Source organism: Miniopterus natalensis, chromosome 1 (assembly GCF_054644295.1).
Source record: "Miniopterus natalensis isolate mMinNat1 chromosome 1, mMinNat1.hap1, whole genome shotgun sequence".
Classification (NCBI taxonomy): domain Eukaryota; kingdom Metazoa; phylum Chordata; class Mammalia; order Chiroptera; family Miniopteridae; genus Miniopterus; species Miniopterus natalensis.
In genome coordinates, this window is record NC_142081.1 from 124524144 (window position 1) to 124539377 (window position 15234).

Sequence of the window (15234 nt, forward strand, 5' to 3'; positions counted from 1 at the left end):
GCAATAGATTAATATAGCTGGTTTCCCCTGCTTTTACCCATCAGACTGATAGCTCTGCTACTGCGTTACGGACACTCAGTTTACCTTGTCTGTTTATTTCCCTTTCTCTATATACTGCATTCTCAACCTCACTGTATTCAGAAGCTGCTTTTCTGTCTGTATTTGGAGACACATGTACAAGAAGACTAAATAAATTGTTGACTTAAATGGGACAAATATAAAAAATAATTTTCTAATGTGAGTGATAAAATGAGCATTTCTCTATTTATCTGTGACTTATTAAGTGCTTCCATAAATACTATAGGATTTTGTATTATATTTGTTAAGCTGTTAAGGAAACTGAGGTCCCCAGAACTTAAGGGATTTGTCTCAGGTCACATGTCTAATTATTGGTAGAGCCCAGACTGGCATTTAGGGCAGCTAACTCCAAGTCCCGTGTTTTATCCATTGCACTAGGTTTCAGGCCCCCTCCATCTGACTGTTAGACAACTCATATATTTGTACTATTTTACAAATGAAATTTTTAAACATCTTTTAAATGTTTTGTCTTATCAAATCCCTTCTCCTGTCATATTTTTTTTTTTCCTTAAACTAATTCATTTCTTTTTTTAAATTGTCGACAGTATTACAGATGTCTCCCATTTTCCCCCTTTGCCCGCCTCTACACAGCCCCCACCCCACCCGAGGCCTTTACTACACTATTGTCTGTGTCCATGGGCTATGCATGTAAGTTCTTTGTGCGTGTTAGCTCTAAACCACGTATGTCATTTTGCTGGCAATCACAGCAAACATTTCTGAGATGCGTATTCAAATATTTTCTATCCTGAATTAAGTCTCCCAGTTTGTAATGGCCTTTTAATACCACTCTGTTTACCAACTCATACTATTTTTGTCCGTTTGTCCGTTTTCTAAAACACAAACAAAAATGAATCAGTAGATCACTGATTATACTCAGAGCTTATTTGTTTCTGAGCTTATTTATTTCTCAAGAGATACATATTTTTTAGCTCTCTGCCAATTTCTTAGCTCATAGATAAACTTTATATTTCTTATAGCCACATTTTAGGAGAGGACCCAGAAGGTTTAATTTTATGCTCCAATTATCTGCATGGGTTATACTGAAAGATTGAGTTATCTTAAGCTGTTTTACCATTTATTAAGCTCCTTAACAGATATTAGCTTCTTATTTAAATAAACCTGTTTCTAATTATAGAAAAATTTTAAAATCTAAGAGGCCTGTGCGTGCATAATACTTAAACCAGAGCATCATTGTAAACACTGTTAATTTTGGAAGATAAATATCAACATACACACATATGAATATATTTATACTTATTCAAAACCAACTCTTATACATATTTACAGTAAGGTGCCCATTTTATAAAATACAGTGTTTTCATACTAACAAAAGAAAATGTTAACTGTATACTTTAGTCATAATCCCACCACTCAGCTCACTAGTGTCTATTTTCCTCTCAGAAGAACTTGGAGTTTGTTCATAAAAGCATCAGGGCAGAAAATAAGGAGCAGAATCATAGCCTCACAGTTTTTTGTTTCATTGGGTATTTTGGTTGTGGAGTTTGTTTGTTTTTTACTTTTTATATAATTATAGATAGCATACTTTTTAAAAAATTTATCTTTATTTTTGAAAATATTACAGATGTCCCCTTTTTCCCCATTGATCCCTTCCACCCCGCACCCACTCCCCACCCCAGGCCTTCCCCGCACTATTATCTGTGTCCGTGGGTCATGTGTATATGCATGTGAGTTCTTTGGTTAATCTCTCTAGATGGACTTCCTAATAGGAACAAACAATACAGTACGTTTTTCCCATTGGTTTTTATGCATAGCCCATTCATGCTCTGTTTTCTAGAATAGGTTAAGGATATTAAATTAAAGGTAATAAGCAGAGAATAGGTATACTTTTATTTATGTGTATTGTGTACATATATATTTATATATACAAATAAATGTTAAGCATAATCACTATTGCACTTTAAACTGTATATATATTTTATGTGCTGCTCGTTTTTTTCACTAACGTAAATCCTGAGAGCTTTCCTATATTCATGAAGATTTTCAGGAACATGACTGCTAAGGATGGTACAGTCTTCTGTCATAAATCAGGCACCATAATTTATTCTTGACCAAAACTATTTCTTTCGAACACTTAAACTGAGGTTGTAAAAGTTTACAACAAAAATAGTCATTTGTTTCTGTGTTTATTATGTTTGCTTGGGTGGGTGTTTCCACAAAGTACCTTTTCTTGTGGAGAGATGGGGAAACTGAGGCGAGGGTGGCTCCCTGTGCTTGCCAGCAGCATCCCCTCGGTGCTCTTCTCGCCTCCTGGCTGTGCTTCTGAAGCCTGCCTCCTCGACTTTTCATCTTTCTCGCAGTCACCCAGCCTGAGAAACTTCACGTTGCCTTTGACACTTGAGTCTTTTCTGCCTCAACAAATCATCAGCCTCTCCGTTTTCTGGAGTCAGCATCGTCTTTCCTCTCTTCCCATGAATAACCGAATCCCCATTCTCCCTCCATTAGTTAGGTTCTTCTTTACCTTTTTCCTGCAGTTCTATTTCGAGGTGGTTTTTATTTTCCCAAACCGGCCGTCTCACCTTCAGAGGTTCCCCTTAACCAGTCCTCTCCCACACTGCTGCCAGATGAACTCCCTGGAGCACACTTCTGATTCCAGCTCAGAGACGTTCAACGGCAGGTCGGCTTATGAAATAGAAGCGGAATTCCTCATCGTGTCCTTCAGGGCCTCTGCGCCTGTTCACAGCTTGCTTCCAGCGCTCCCTTTGTGTCCTGGCTGTAAGCACACCCTGCACATTCCCCAGCCTTCCACGGCCAGGCCTCTGCCTTGGGCTCGCTTCCCCTTTCCTCTCTTACCACTGAATCCTGTTCTCCTCGTTCGTGCCCAAGCATCCACCCTCCCAGGATCTTCACCTCTTCCACTGAAATAACTTTCTGAATTCTCAATATGACGAGATTCACAGGATGATAGCTTTGGTCGTCTCCCCCACCCAGTGGAACTATTTAGGGAGGGATGAAGGTGTAGCTCTTAGTGAGCATGACCCCTGGAACCAGGCTGCCTGGATTCAAATCCCAGCTGTGTGACCCTGAGTACATCGCTTACATTCTCTGCGCCTCATTCCTTTTCCGTAAGACAAGTCCCTACCTCATAAGGTATTGTGAGGATTAAATGAATAGTGTAAAAATGTTTAATTTAGTGTCTAGCACTAGTGCTGTATAAATATTGGTATGATCATGCCAGTATTCTTATCATTTACATGTAATATCGACTCTTCTAAATTATAACTTGAGAACCAAATCCACATCTGATTTATTTTTATGACTTCTAAATCCCTTACTGCCTCACACAGAGTAAATTAATAGTGAATGTATGAATTAGAATCACAATGATTAGTAAACCGTAATTGGACTTTTCAAATGGTTTATTCTGAAGATAACATTCTTTATTAAATTAGCTAAAATAAATCATTGAGTAAAAATTTAATATATATAATTTTTCTATGTGTAAAGTACACAGAATATATAGAGAAGTATGCCTTCTCTGATTTTACCTTTGATTCAAGGAGACATACATGCAGATAATCATAATATAAGGTAAAGTAAAAAAGTATACAGTTGAAAAGTGATTATAGGAATTCAGAAGGATTGGCTGGAGTGATCAGAAAATAATTTATTGAGATGATATGTAATTGAGATGATATATATCTCAATATGCAATGAGAATGGAACTTTTAGAATAGAGCATATATAAATCAACTCTCCCGATAATATCAGCCAATATTTATTTAATACTCATTGTACCAGACACTGTTTATCACATTTAAACTTCAAAACAGTCCCATATGGAAGTATTGTTGTGTTCATTTTATAAGTGGGAAAACTGAGGCATAGCAAAGCAATGTTAAATAATTTGTCAAAGCATACAGCTAATAAAGAAGGGAGCGGGGATTGAAACCCAGGGCGGCTGGACTCAGAACCTTTGTTAACCACCACACTGCAAAATCAGAATTTTCACTTTGCTATTTGCTGAACTGTTTCTAATAATATGTTTTATTAAGTTCACTGGAATTTTATTTTCTATTAATTTTTAAACTTATATCTCATCCATGAATGCTAAAAAAAATTATTTTATTTCTGACCAACTGAATTTTTCGTTTACAGTAAAAAGTTCTCAAATTCTTCATCTGCGAAATAAAAGTTTGAAGTTATATCAGTAGTTCCCAAACAGTTCAAGAGCAATTCTTTAATTAAAAATAAAAATTTTTGCCAACTTCTATATTATGGTTGTTCACCTTCTCTAGTTCACTGCTTGGTGTACAGTAGAAAACTTGACAAAAAGTTACAGGATTCTGCAGCTCCCTGGAATCCACTGTGCTAGACTTTAGGTCCCCTTGGCTCTAGTTCCTAATCTCTCATTTCTCTGTCTGCTGTAAGAAGGAATATATATGTTCCCTCAATCCCTTAAAGCTCTTTCAAGTTTTCTCTCTTTGTTTTTCCCCTTCCAAGTTTTCCCTTCTTCCTTCAGCTCAGATTCCTTAGTAAACAATACAGCCTACTTTGCAGAAGTCATAATTACTGAATCTCTTGTGAAAAGGAACTCTGTCAAAAATATATGAGCTAAAGCAATACAAATTTACAGAACTTAAACTTGTTCTGTGAAAATAGTAAATAAAAGAAAGGTTTTTTTAATATCAATCTGGTAGATTAAATTCTAAAATCAAATCTTTATCTGTATGTTCAGCATAGAACTAGTGAATTAGAAAATTAAGGACAAATACTATATATACACACAAAGTAACATTATCTTCTGCTCACATTTATTTTTACCTTTCTTTCGTTTCTCCTTGACACTTCTGTTCAATATTTTTTTTTCTACTTCTTGAGACTTTAATCCTAATAATATTGACAATACTTAGTTTCATATCTTTATATAGTAGAAATATTTGAGAAATGCCAGCATGGAGTTTTAGAGAACATCATTCTTGGTACTGCTAGAGACTGGCTTCATTTGTAAGATACCAGCAAGAAATTATCAGCACCAACCCCATCCCCCTCAGTTATGCTTTATGTTTCCCTATAGTCAAAGCTTTGGGGTACAAAACCAAAATAACACCCTGGGTTTTAGGAGTGGGTATATTTTCCTGTTATGATGCCCTCGCTTTCAGCAGAATCAGTTCAAGCCAGCTGCTCCGAGCAGAAAAGCATAAGTCTGCATTTCCAACGGCATTAATCCTTTGGTGCTGTGTAGACCCTTCCACAGCCAAACCAAGTCCTATGCAGTGAGGCCTTGCTCAAAACCGCAGGGTGCCACCTGAGAGGTCGCACATAGAGTGCCTTCCATATGCAGGGTGGGACAAATTAGGTTTACAGTTGTTTGTATGGAAAATAATACAATAATTAACAAAATAATACAAGAATGAACTGTTTCACATGCTCACAACTGTAAATCTACTTTTGCCGCACCCTCTATATGCCTTTGGACCATCCCCCTGGAACAGGCCACTTGCTCCTTTATGTCCCTCTGAACCTGCGCAGGTGTTATCATGGCACCTGTGATCCTTTCATGTAGTTTCTTGTTTATATGCCTCTCTTCCCTTTCTTATTGGCCTTTATCTCCACAGCATCTACTGTCGTTCCTGGATCATGGCAAATGCTTAATTAATGGTTGTTGAATGAAAACTCTGGAGTAAGAAGCAAGAAGTTAGTGGATTAGTTGAACCAAGTACTAAGTGAAGTAATAACTACGGAGTGGTAGACTGATTGGGGCTGTGCAGTGTGAGGTAGTCCTCTCAGGGCTCTTTTAGACAGGGGATCAGTATTTCTAGAAGTGTGGAGGCAGGAATAGGGAAGGTTTCCGATGGAAGTCAGTGGAAGCTAGCCTGGCTGGCCCATGGAGAGTCAAGAGAATTAAGTTTGGACATACTAAAGACTTAGAGACAGTTAATAGAAACTCCTGAAAGTTAGAACTAAGCAACTTAGAATTGATTTGAACGCAATAAGGAGACTCTCTGGCTCTCCGATTTGGGCAATGGACGATCAAAATAATATTTTAAGGTTTTGATTAAATGGATGTGTGCTTATGTTACAATTTATGTGTATTAAACCTCAGATTATGAATTATTGATTTTGGTCTATGGGTCATCAGTTGATCTTGAAGGTTTCTTTCTTTCTCTTCTCACCCCACAGGTTGTTATTTTATACTTTGAGCCAAGCACATTTCGCTGTATTCTCCTAAGATGGGTGCGTCTTCTCGGTTTTGCTACTGTGTATGGAACTGTCACTCTCAAGCTTCACAGGTATATTATATTTTATTAGTTTTTATTCTCATGGGAAGATCAAAGTGTTTGGCTGAGCATGTAATTGTCAGCCAATTAAATGGTTTAATTTCAAGGATTAACAGAAAGATGATCTATATTTTTTTATTTTTGAGGCAATATTTTTAAGATTCCCTAGGAAAATCTTTAATACAACTGAGTTTTAATAACATGCTCTAATAAAATGTGCCACTGGTATTGGGAAGGTTAATACTGAAAAAAAATAAGTTTAGAATGAATGCAAAACAGTATCGACTAGCTAAGAGCAGGAATCAATACAAAGACAATACAGTTGGAATACTAATCCAGGTGCAGAGCTACCAAAGAGCCCTATACAGTAGAATTCAGTCATATGCTTATTTGACTAAAACTACTGTCCTCCCTTCTCAAGATCTCTGCCCCAGGATAATCCTGCTAATATTCTGCAGACAAAATTGAAGAAAAGAAAATAATGTTTCTGGCTTTCCTTCTTAACCAATGTGCTCCAGTAATTATCAACTTCGCAAATTGGAGAATACAGTACTGTAAATTACCTTATACTTTGTTTTGAAGCCATCTACTTTTTAAAATATGATAAATATTAGGAATAAAGAGGCAATAAAATAAATTACCATCCCCAAAGACTAGGGATGTCTGGAAATGATTCCAAGGCTGCCCCTTGCCTCCTCTCCCCAATTTTTCTCAATGCCAAAGAGCTTAGGAGACAAAAATAGAAGTTTCTCCTGCAGGATCAAGTTGTAGTTCGATAGAGGAAACCCTTTATGCTGATCGGCTTTAAAGCTGGTTTGACGACCACAATAAACCATATTTTCATGCTAATCTGACCGTAAGTTTTCCTCAATAAAAGTATTTTAATATGGCTCATCCAACAGGTTATCTTAGTTGCCATACTCTGTGTTATATTTGTCTTTTTTTAAATGTGATCTCTGTACTGTCTACTGCATACTCTCCATTTCATTTCCCTTTGGGGTGGGGGGCAGTCCCTATTTACCAGGAGTGCTTCAGATTGTGGAAAAACCATAAATATCCTTAATTCTCAATATATCAAACAGTACAAAAAATATTGGACTGGATTTCAGTTTAAATCTGTTTAGCATCTGACTCTAAGAATTCATACCCCTGAAATGTATATAATTTTATTAACCAATGTCACCCCCATAAATTCAGTAAAAACTTTAAAGAAATCACAGGCTCTGCTTCCTGGAGCAGGAAAGGATTAGAGCAACCTCTCATGTTCTTGCCGATGCCCACTTTATTCTTTCCACATCCCAGCACGCTTGCTCATTTGTCCTGTCCTTCAAGGGCCTGCCCACTTCCATTCGTTATGTGATAGCTGTTTTTCAACTGGTGCTCACTCACAAGAAGAAATGAGAAATTGACCGCTTATAACAGACAATAAGACTTCTAGAAATTCTGAATGGATGGTGGCCTGCTGAGACATGAAGATGACCTCTCTCCCTATGAGTCTAGCACTTAGCACCTGTTAGGTTTGCTTATTTAATCATGTTCTTCATTTTTACCGAGTTTATTTTCTGTTTCAAGTGAGGCTCTTACTGTTGGATCCCCGGGTCTTAGCACAATGACTGACACATCAGAGGTATTTAATACCCATCAATCGATGAGTGAATGGGTAAGAATGTCAGGTGCAGCCTTAAAAGCCGCTTCCATCACTTCTCTCCACATATAATATGTTCATGTTCCCCTTCCTCACCGTATGGCCTCAAGTATCTGGAACACTGTGGTTTGCAAGAGGCTGTTTGGTGGGATGCAAGCACAGTATTAAATAACGATGACTTGTGTAATCAGAAAACTGCTTCCATTCAGGTTCTCTTTCCATCCTTCTGATTATTTCCAGGAGAAACACGAGTGTGGAGCTCATAGGTCTCTAACACCTGCCGAGCAGTTGCTAATCTTCCTTTGCAACAAGGAGCTGATCAAGTCAGACTCAGAGCTTTCCCATGCAATGCTATCTAGATAAAATGTTTTCACTTTGTTCCACTATTTATTTTCATAGTTGCTTTCTATGTATAGGTTATCAGTTTTTCATTGAAAGTAGCAATATAAAGTTTTCTTTAAAATATTTTAAAGCAATAAATAAAAGTTGATTTAAAGTATACAGGGTATCCCCCAAAAATGTATACACACTTTAACAGCTGATAGCTCAATTTTGAAAATGAAATGTATCTTAATAAACACTGCCTTTAAAATTATTCAAAGTGCGTGTATACATTTTGGGGGAACACCCTATATTAGTTGGTGTGCAGATACAGACAGAAATCTTGAGGGAGGTAAGCCAAGGATCGGAATTTAGGAAACTAGATTATTTCATCATTCTTATTTCAAAGAGTGGAAGTAAACTATTTTATCTCTGACTGTGTGTTTCTAGAAGTCATTGCAGTGAAGAATTACCCTAGTGAAGGCTTAAATTGAGTAGAAACTTTCTAATTTAATGAGCCAAATTATTCTTATCCTGCCTCAACCATATGGCTTTATATTATATTCTGTTCTTTTCCATATTGCTTAAATTTTACTGATTCTGCTATTGCTTAAGTCTATTAACTGAACAGTCAGCTTGTCAGAGGAAGGAGAGCGACCCGGTGGAAGTGTCTGGCTGAGCCAGCTTTGTACTCCCTGTGCTTAGTGCTACGCCTTGCGCCTCTTATATACAGCTGACCCTTGAACAGTGCTGGGGTTAGGGACACCGACCCTGTGAAGTTGAAAATTCACACATAACTCTTGACTCTACAAAAACTTAACTTCTGATAGCCTCCTATTGACTGGACGCCTTACCAATAACATAAGGTCAATGAATACATATTTTGTATGTTGTATGTATTATGGGCTGTAATCTTACAGTAAAACAAGATAGAGGAAAGTGTTATTAAGAAAGTCATAAGGAAGGAAAAATACATTTGCAGTATTTATTGAAAAAATCCTGCTATAAGTGGGCCCACACTGTACGAACTCATGTTGTTCAAGGGCCTGTTGTACTCAGGTACTTGTTCGGTGAATGAATGGGTGGATGGTTACAGTGAGTGGGGCTGCAAGGAATGTCCTTGGTTGGGGTCTCTCTTAGAGTCAAACAACATGTGCCCTGAAGAATGGATTTCTAAGATTCTGTACTAACCCGATAGGAAGACATAAATCCTACCAAATCTGAATTTGTATTCCAATTCCGCTGTTAACTATACAACCAAGAATAAATACCTCTAACATCTGAGGATCAATTTTATTCACCTCACCTCTAAAGTTGTTGTAAAGATTAAGCACAATTGGGACATATGGAAATATATCAAGTAGGGTTTTTCTTATTGCAAACCACAGATTACTGACTATGGCTAAATTAAGCAAAAGGCAAATTCATTGGGAAGATATGGGGCAGTCATAGAATTAAAGTGAAACCTAAAGAACCAGGCTTTAGAGGACTTGGCCCAAGGTAGATTGAGGGATTGGTAACCTGAACTAAGAGACAATGTCCTGTGAATTCCATAGACTAATTTTCATGGGAACTTCATTTTTTATTTCAAGATTTTTAAAAAAGTAAATCCTACCTCTCTAGGCAGAAAGTTCTAAGGGTATTATCAGTACTGATATATAAAATGACTGTTAAAGTCCCTTGAAAATAGGATAAGCAAGAAAGACTCGAGTTTTGTTTTATTTTAGCCATTTCACTGAAGGCTTAGTAAAATTGCGATCGGCTGCCTCCAGCACACCCCTGGCTGGGGATCGAGCCCAAAACCCGGGCATGTGCCCTGACGGGGAATCAAACCCCGATCCCCTGGGTTATAGGTCAATGCTCAACTGCTGAGCCCCTCCGGCCGGGCACCGTGTATATTTTGAGGAGGCAAAATGAGGAAATGTTTTAAGTGAAAGGGGATGAAGATAGATTAAGAAACTTAATGCTAAAAGAACATTTTTCTATTTCTTTTAATATGGTTTTTTAAAAACAGATTGCCTTTTCCTTTTTCTAAGGCTAATCAAGGAAAAATAAGACTTTTTTGTACTATGTTTAAAACAAATATTTAAGCAAGCTGTGAAAAAGCCTTCTTCTGACTCTGGACTAGGGATTTTTATTTTATGCATTAATCAGTACTCCTTGCTGTGGATACAGCACAATACTTAGCAGCTTTCTCTACTGTGTTCATTAGCACCAAATAGTTTACACTTTGTGGGAAGGAATATATATATATATATATACACATATATATTCTATTAAAGTTTGAAAAGTGACTGGAAGATATTTATGTTTATTTATTGAGTGTATTTTTAAAGATACATAAAATACAGTAAGATAATCTAAATCTTTAAAAGAGCAAAAGAAAGAAAAGCAAGTGTGCCACTATATAGAAAAGCTAAGGGCTTGTGACAAAAATGAAGATTGTCTCCTTTACCTTAACTTGTGATAACCACTGGGTGGCAGGGAATTTGAGATGGAGCCTGGGGCAAATACCTGAAGTATAGTTATTAGACTTGTCTATTAAATACAGATTATCTGCCTTGACAGACCATTGATCAAGGTGTTGATTAGCTCTCATTTATGAAAGCCAAATGTTATAATAATAACCTTTGTTTTTAGGTGGCTAAGCAAATGCCTATGGGCATCCACAAGATTCTCCTAAAAGAATTCATGCATTCATCCCAGCACACAGATGAATGGTGTTTAACGCCTCAGATCATGACCCAGAGGGTTTTAATATGAAATAGTTTTAACACTGTTTTAGCCAGTTACCCACCTCAGTGAAAAATAATATATCCAGAAAGTAGTCTCTGGGCATGTAGCTGTGTACATTGCATTTTGACTAGGAAATGGGAAAACTTTGCCATATGGATACTGCTAATAATATGCACTTCAGGTATAGCCTCTACTGAGCACACTGTGAATGCTCATCTTAACTGGCTTTCTACCTTCAAGTGGAGAATTGCTTATAGTGACATTTCTTAAGAATTATATTGTCCCAGAGAAAATCTCAAGCTTCATCTTCTAAGGAAGGCCTCTTTCCCTGCCAGCAAGTGTACTGTTTGGACAGTATTAAAGCAAAATTCATTCTGACACTTCTTACAGAATTCTTAAAGAATTCAGGGGAACTCTAATGAGGTTTTTGAGTAGGGGAGAGAGATTGGGCTCAACAAGGAAAAGTAAGGATTTATAGCCAAGGAGCAAGGGGCAGTTCAGTGGATGGGAAAATACTAAGAGGAAACATCAGGTGAAAAAGAAAATTTCTGGCTAAACCAACTTGGCGGGCCAGGGTGATTTCAGCTATCAAGGGTGGGAGATTCTCACTAGACTGACTTATTTATCATGATTCTTGTTAAAATTGGACAGTGCAAAGACAGGGAAGTACAAAGGGTGAGTCCAATTGAGGAGAGGGCTCGGAGGAGCCTGACTAAAGTTTGGTAAAGGAGAGAATCTTTGTCAATAGGAAGCTAAGTAAGTTCCAAAGCCAAAGAATGTTACATAGCTTCAGAGGTGAATCAGAAGGTATCTGATCCAGACCTCATATGCCCATGCCTGGCATATACTAGAAAATAACTAGATACCCTAGAGAAAAATGACATGCTTAAGATAAAATTATAGAGAATAAAGGTCTCAAATTCATATTTCAGAACTATCTTTAACGTTGGCATTTTAAGAAATTTGAAAAAGATTAGATTTGTAAATAACTTTACTTTCTCTTTTGTTCTATAATTCACTGTCAACCTGGGTTTTCTGAGATTGAGATTTAAACAATTTCCCTAGAGATATTTTTACTACCTTAAATTGTTTTAATGAAATAGGAAAGACCAAAGTCATTTCACTCCTAACAATGAGTTATTAACTAAAGGTCTGTATTTATATAGAAACTTTAACATCAATGAGCACCTTTAAAAAATTATAGATAAAAGCAATATATTTTTTAATTGTTCTTTCCATGTTACCTATTAGACATAAATTAAAATAGGAGCATATCTCACTCAGAAAACTACGGAGACGTAAAGCTATACTAATTTTGTCTAACCTATCATGTCCTACTTGATTTATGACTCATATCTTGGAAATACAATTTTTGTATAACAACTACATTCAAAGCTTTTCAATATTAAGCTTCTCCTTTCACATTTGTTTAATAAATATATACATATGCTCTAATTTCTAGTTATAGCATCAATATATTATGTTTATATTTCTAGAAAGAGGCTTGCATTAGAATACACAGTTTAGGGGCTATGTGCCAAATTTGAAGCATGGGATTATTTTTAATTGCCTGGATTGTTGCAGTTTCAATTTGTGTATGTGTTTGTACACTTGTATGTATGTTAATCAACTTTAAAATTACAAATGAAAACCCACCTAGTAATTCAGAATTAGTACTTCTCTGACTACAGCTGATAAATACTTCGTCCTAATGTTCTTTGTTAGCAACTAACAAATCTTGTATCAGCTCCAGTGGAAATATTTTTATTTTCCTTATGTGAAGTAGATGTAAGAGAATAACTGGAAAATGAGATTAACTTAGTCATGCAGCAACAACGAAGGGCAGCCAGGCTTCTTTAAAGGCCAAGATGACGGTCTGCTTCTGCAAGCTGCTAGCTGCCATCACCTGCCTACTGTAGTCTCGGCCCAAAGGCAAGGGCTCAGCTTGCGTTATTGTTTGGAAACACCTATGTCCCTTCTCTTTTTCTTTTTTTTAATTTATTGATCAATTTATTTTTAGAGAGAGAGGAAGGGAAAGAGAAAAGAAAGAGAGAGAAAGGGTGATCACTTTGTTGATCGACTTATTTATGCATTAATTGGTTGGTTCTTGTATGTGCCCTGACGAGGTGGAACCCACAACCTTGGCGTATCAGGACTATGCTCTAAGCAACTGAGCCACCCGGCCAGGGCCCCTGTGTCCATTCTGATGCTCCATCAGCTCCCCTGTCCTCTGGTGGCTCTGCTGCCTCCCACCCGGCATTTGCCCGTGTCCAGTCCAAAATACCTAAGTTATGTTTTCATTTTTCATCAGCTCAAAATAATTTTTAATTTAATTTATTTCTTGTCCCACAGTTTACTTAGAAGTGTTATTTAATTTCCAAATATTGAGGAATTTTCTACAAATTTTTCTGGTTTTGATTTCTAATATAATTCCATTGTGATCAGACCTTATATTTTGTATGATTGGAATCCTCTTAAATTTACTGCTGCTTGCTTTATAGCCCAGAATATGACCTATCTTGGTAAAGGTTTCGCAGTCACTTGGAAGAAATGTATCATCTGCTGTTTGAGGATCTGTTCAATAATGTTGTTTAAGTCTTTTACATCCTCACTAATTTTTTCTCTACTTGTTCTATTAATATTTAGAGGGTGGTTTGAAATTTTCTAATATGCCTATTTGTCCTCACAGTTCTTTCAGTTTTTCCTCCATGTATGTTGAAGTTCTGTTCTTAGATGCATAAACATTTAGAGTTGTTATAACCTCTTCATGGATGGATTCTTCTATCATTATAAAAGACCTTCATTATTCCTGATAATATTCTTTGCTCTGAAATCTACTTTGTTTGGTATTAATATTAGCAACTCCAGATTTCTTTTGATTAGAGTTAGCATGGTATATCTTTTATTTCCATCATTTTACTTTGAACATATTTTTGTCTTATATTTAAAGGGTGTTTGTTGTAACAAACAAATATACACTTGGTCCTTGCTTTTTAAATCTAATCTAACAATACCTTCTAATTTGTGTATTTAGACTACTTTCTTGTAGATATGTCTATTGATAATCTTGTGGCATTCCTTCTCGCATGCCAGCGGCTCACCTGGCCTCTGTTTATCCTCATGATCATCACCCATAATTTATGCCTTTAGTCCAAAAGACAGGAGTTGAGCTAACAAGAAATTTAATACTAGAAGCACGGCTATTCTAGCTATTCCTAGATAGACACAGACTACTGAAACGGACTCAGAAGAAATATGAATTTTCAATAGACTTGAAACAAGTAAAGACATTTAATTAATAATCAACCCTCCCCCCGCAAACACATATACAAAGCCCGAGTACTTGGTGGCTTCACTGATTAATTATACCAAAGATTTAAAGAAGAATTAACACCGGTTGTTTATAAATCATCCTGAAAAATAAATAAGGCAACATTTCTCTATGCATTCTAAGAGGCCAGTATTACCCTGATATCAAAACCAGAAAAATATATCCTAAGAAAATAATACTAAAAACCAATATAGCTTATGAATATAGTACAGAAAGCTCAACAAAATGCTAGCAAGCAGAATCCAGCAACCTATCAAAAGGATCATACATTACAAGCAGGTGGGATTTAGCCCAGAAATATAAGTGATTCCACATGTAAAAATCAATTCATGTGGTAGCCTATATTAATACAATAAAGAACAAAAACCACATGATCATCATGACAAATGCAGAAAAAGCATTTGACGAAATTCAACACATTCTTCATGATAAAAACACTCAACAAACTAGGAATGGAAGGGAACTTTCTCATCCAGATAAAAATTATATATGAAAACCCACAGCTGACATCATGCTTGTCTGTTTAAGAACAAGACGAGAATGTTGGCTTATTTTGGCTTCTATTCAGTGTTTTCCAGGAAGTTCTCACCTGAGCAAGTAAGGCTCAAAAAGAAAGAAAAGATATTCGAAAGGAAGGGGAAAGTAGAACTAGTTGCAGATGGCATGATCTCCTAGAGAGAAAATTTTAAGGAACCCACCAAAAACTATTAGAACTAGCAAACAAGTTTAGTAATGTTGGCGTATACAAGATTAATATTCAAAATTAAATGTATTTCTACACATAAGCAACAAACAAACAGAAACAGAAATTAAAGGGCCATTTTCATTTATAATAGCATAAAAGTAAAATATGTAGAAATAAGTTTATAAACAACCACTAGCCC

General features: G+C 36.4%; 1 protein-coding gene across 1 annotated transcript in view; it reads left to right on the forward strand.

Moving 5' to 3' along the window:
* GPR158 (G protein-coupled receptor 158) overlaps window positions 1–15234 on the forward strand; it is a 315239-nt gene that overhangs the window by 263921 nt on the left and 36084 nt on the right. Inside the window, exon 6 of the mRNA XM_087815878.1 lies at window positions 6220–6329. Coding sequence (XP_087672004.1) covers window positions 6220–6329 — 110 coding nt within the window. The remainder of the gene's footprint in view (window positions 1–6219; window positions 6330–15234) is intronic.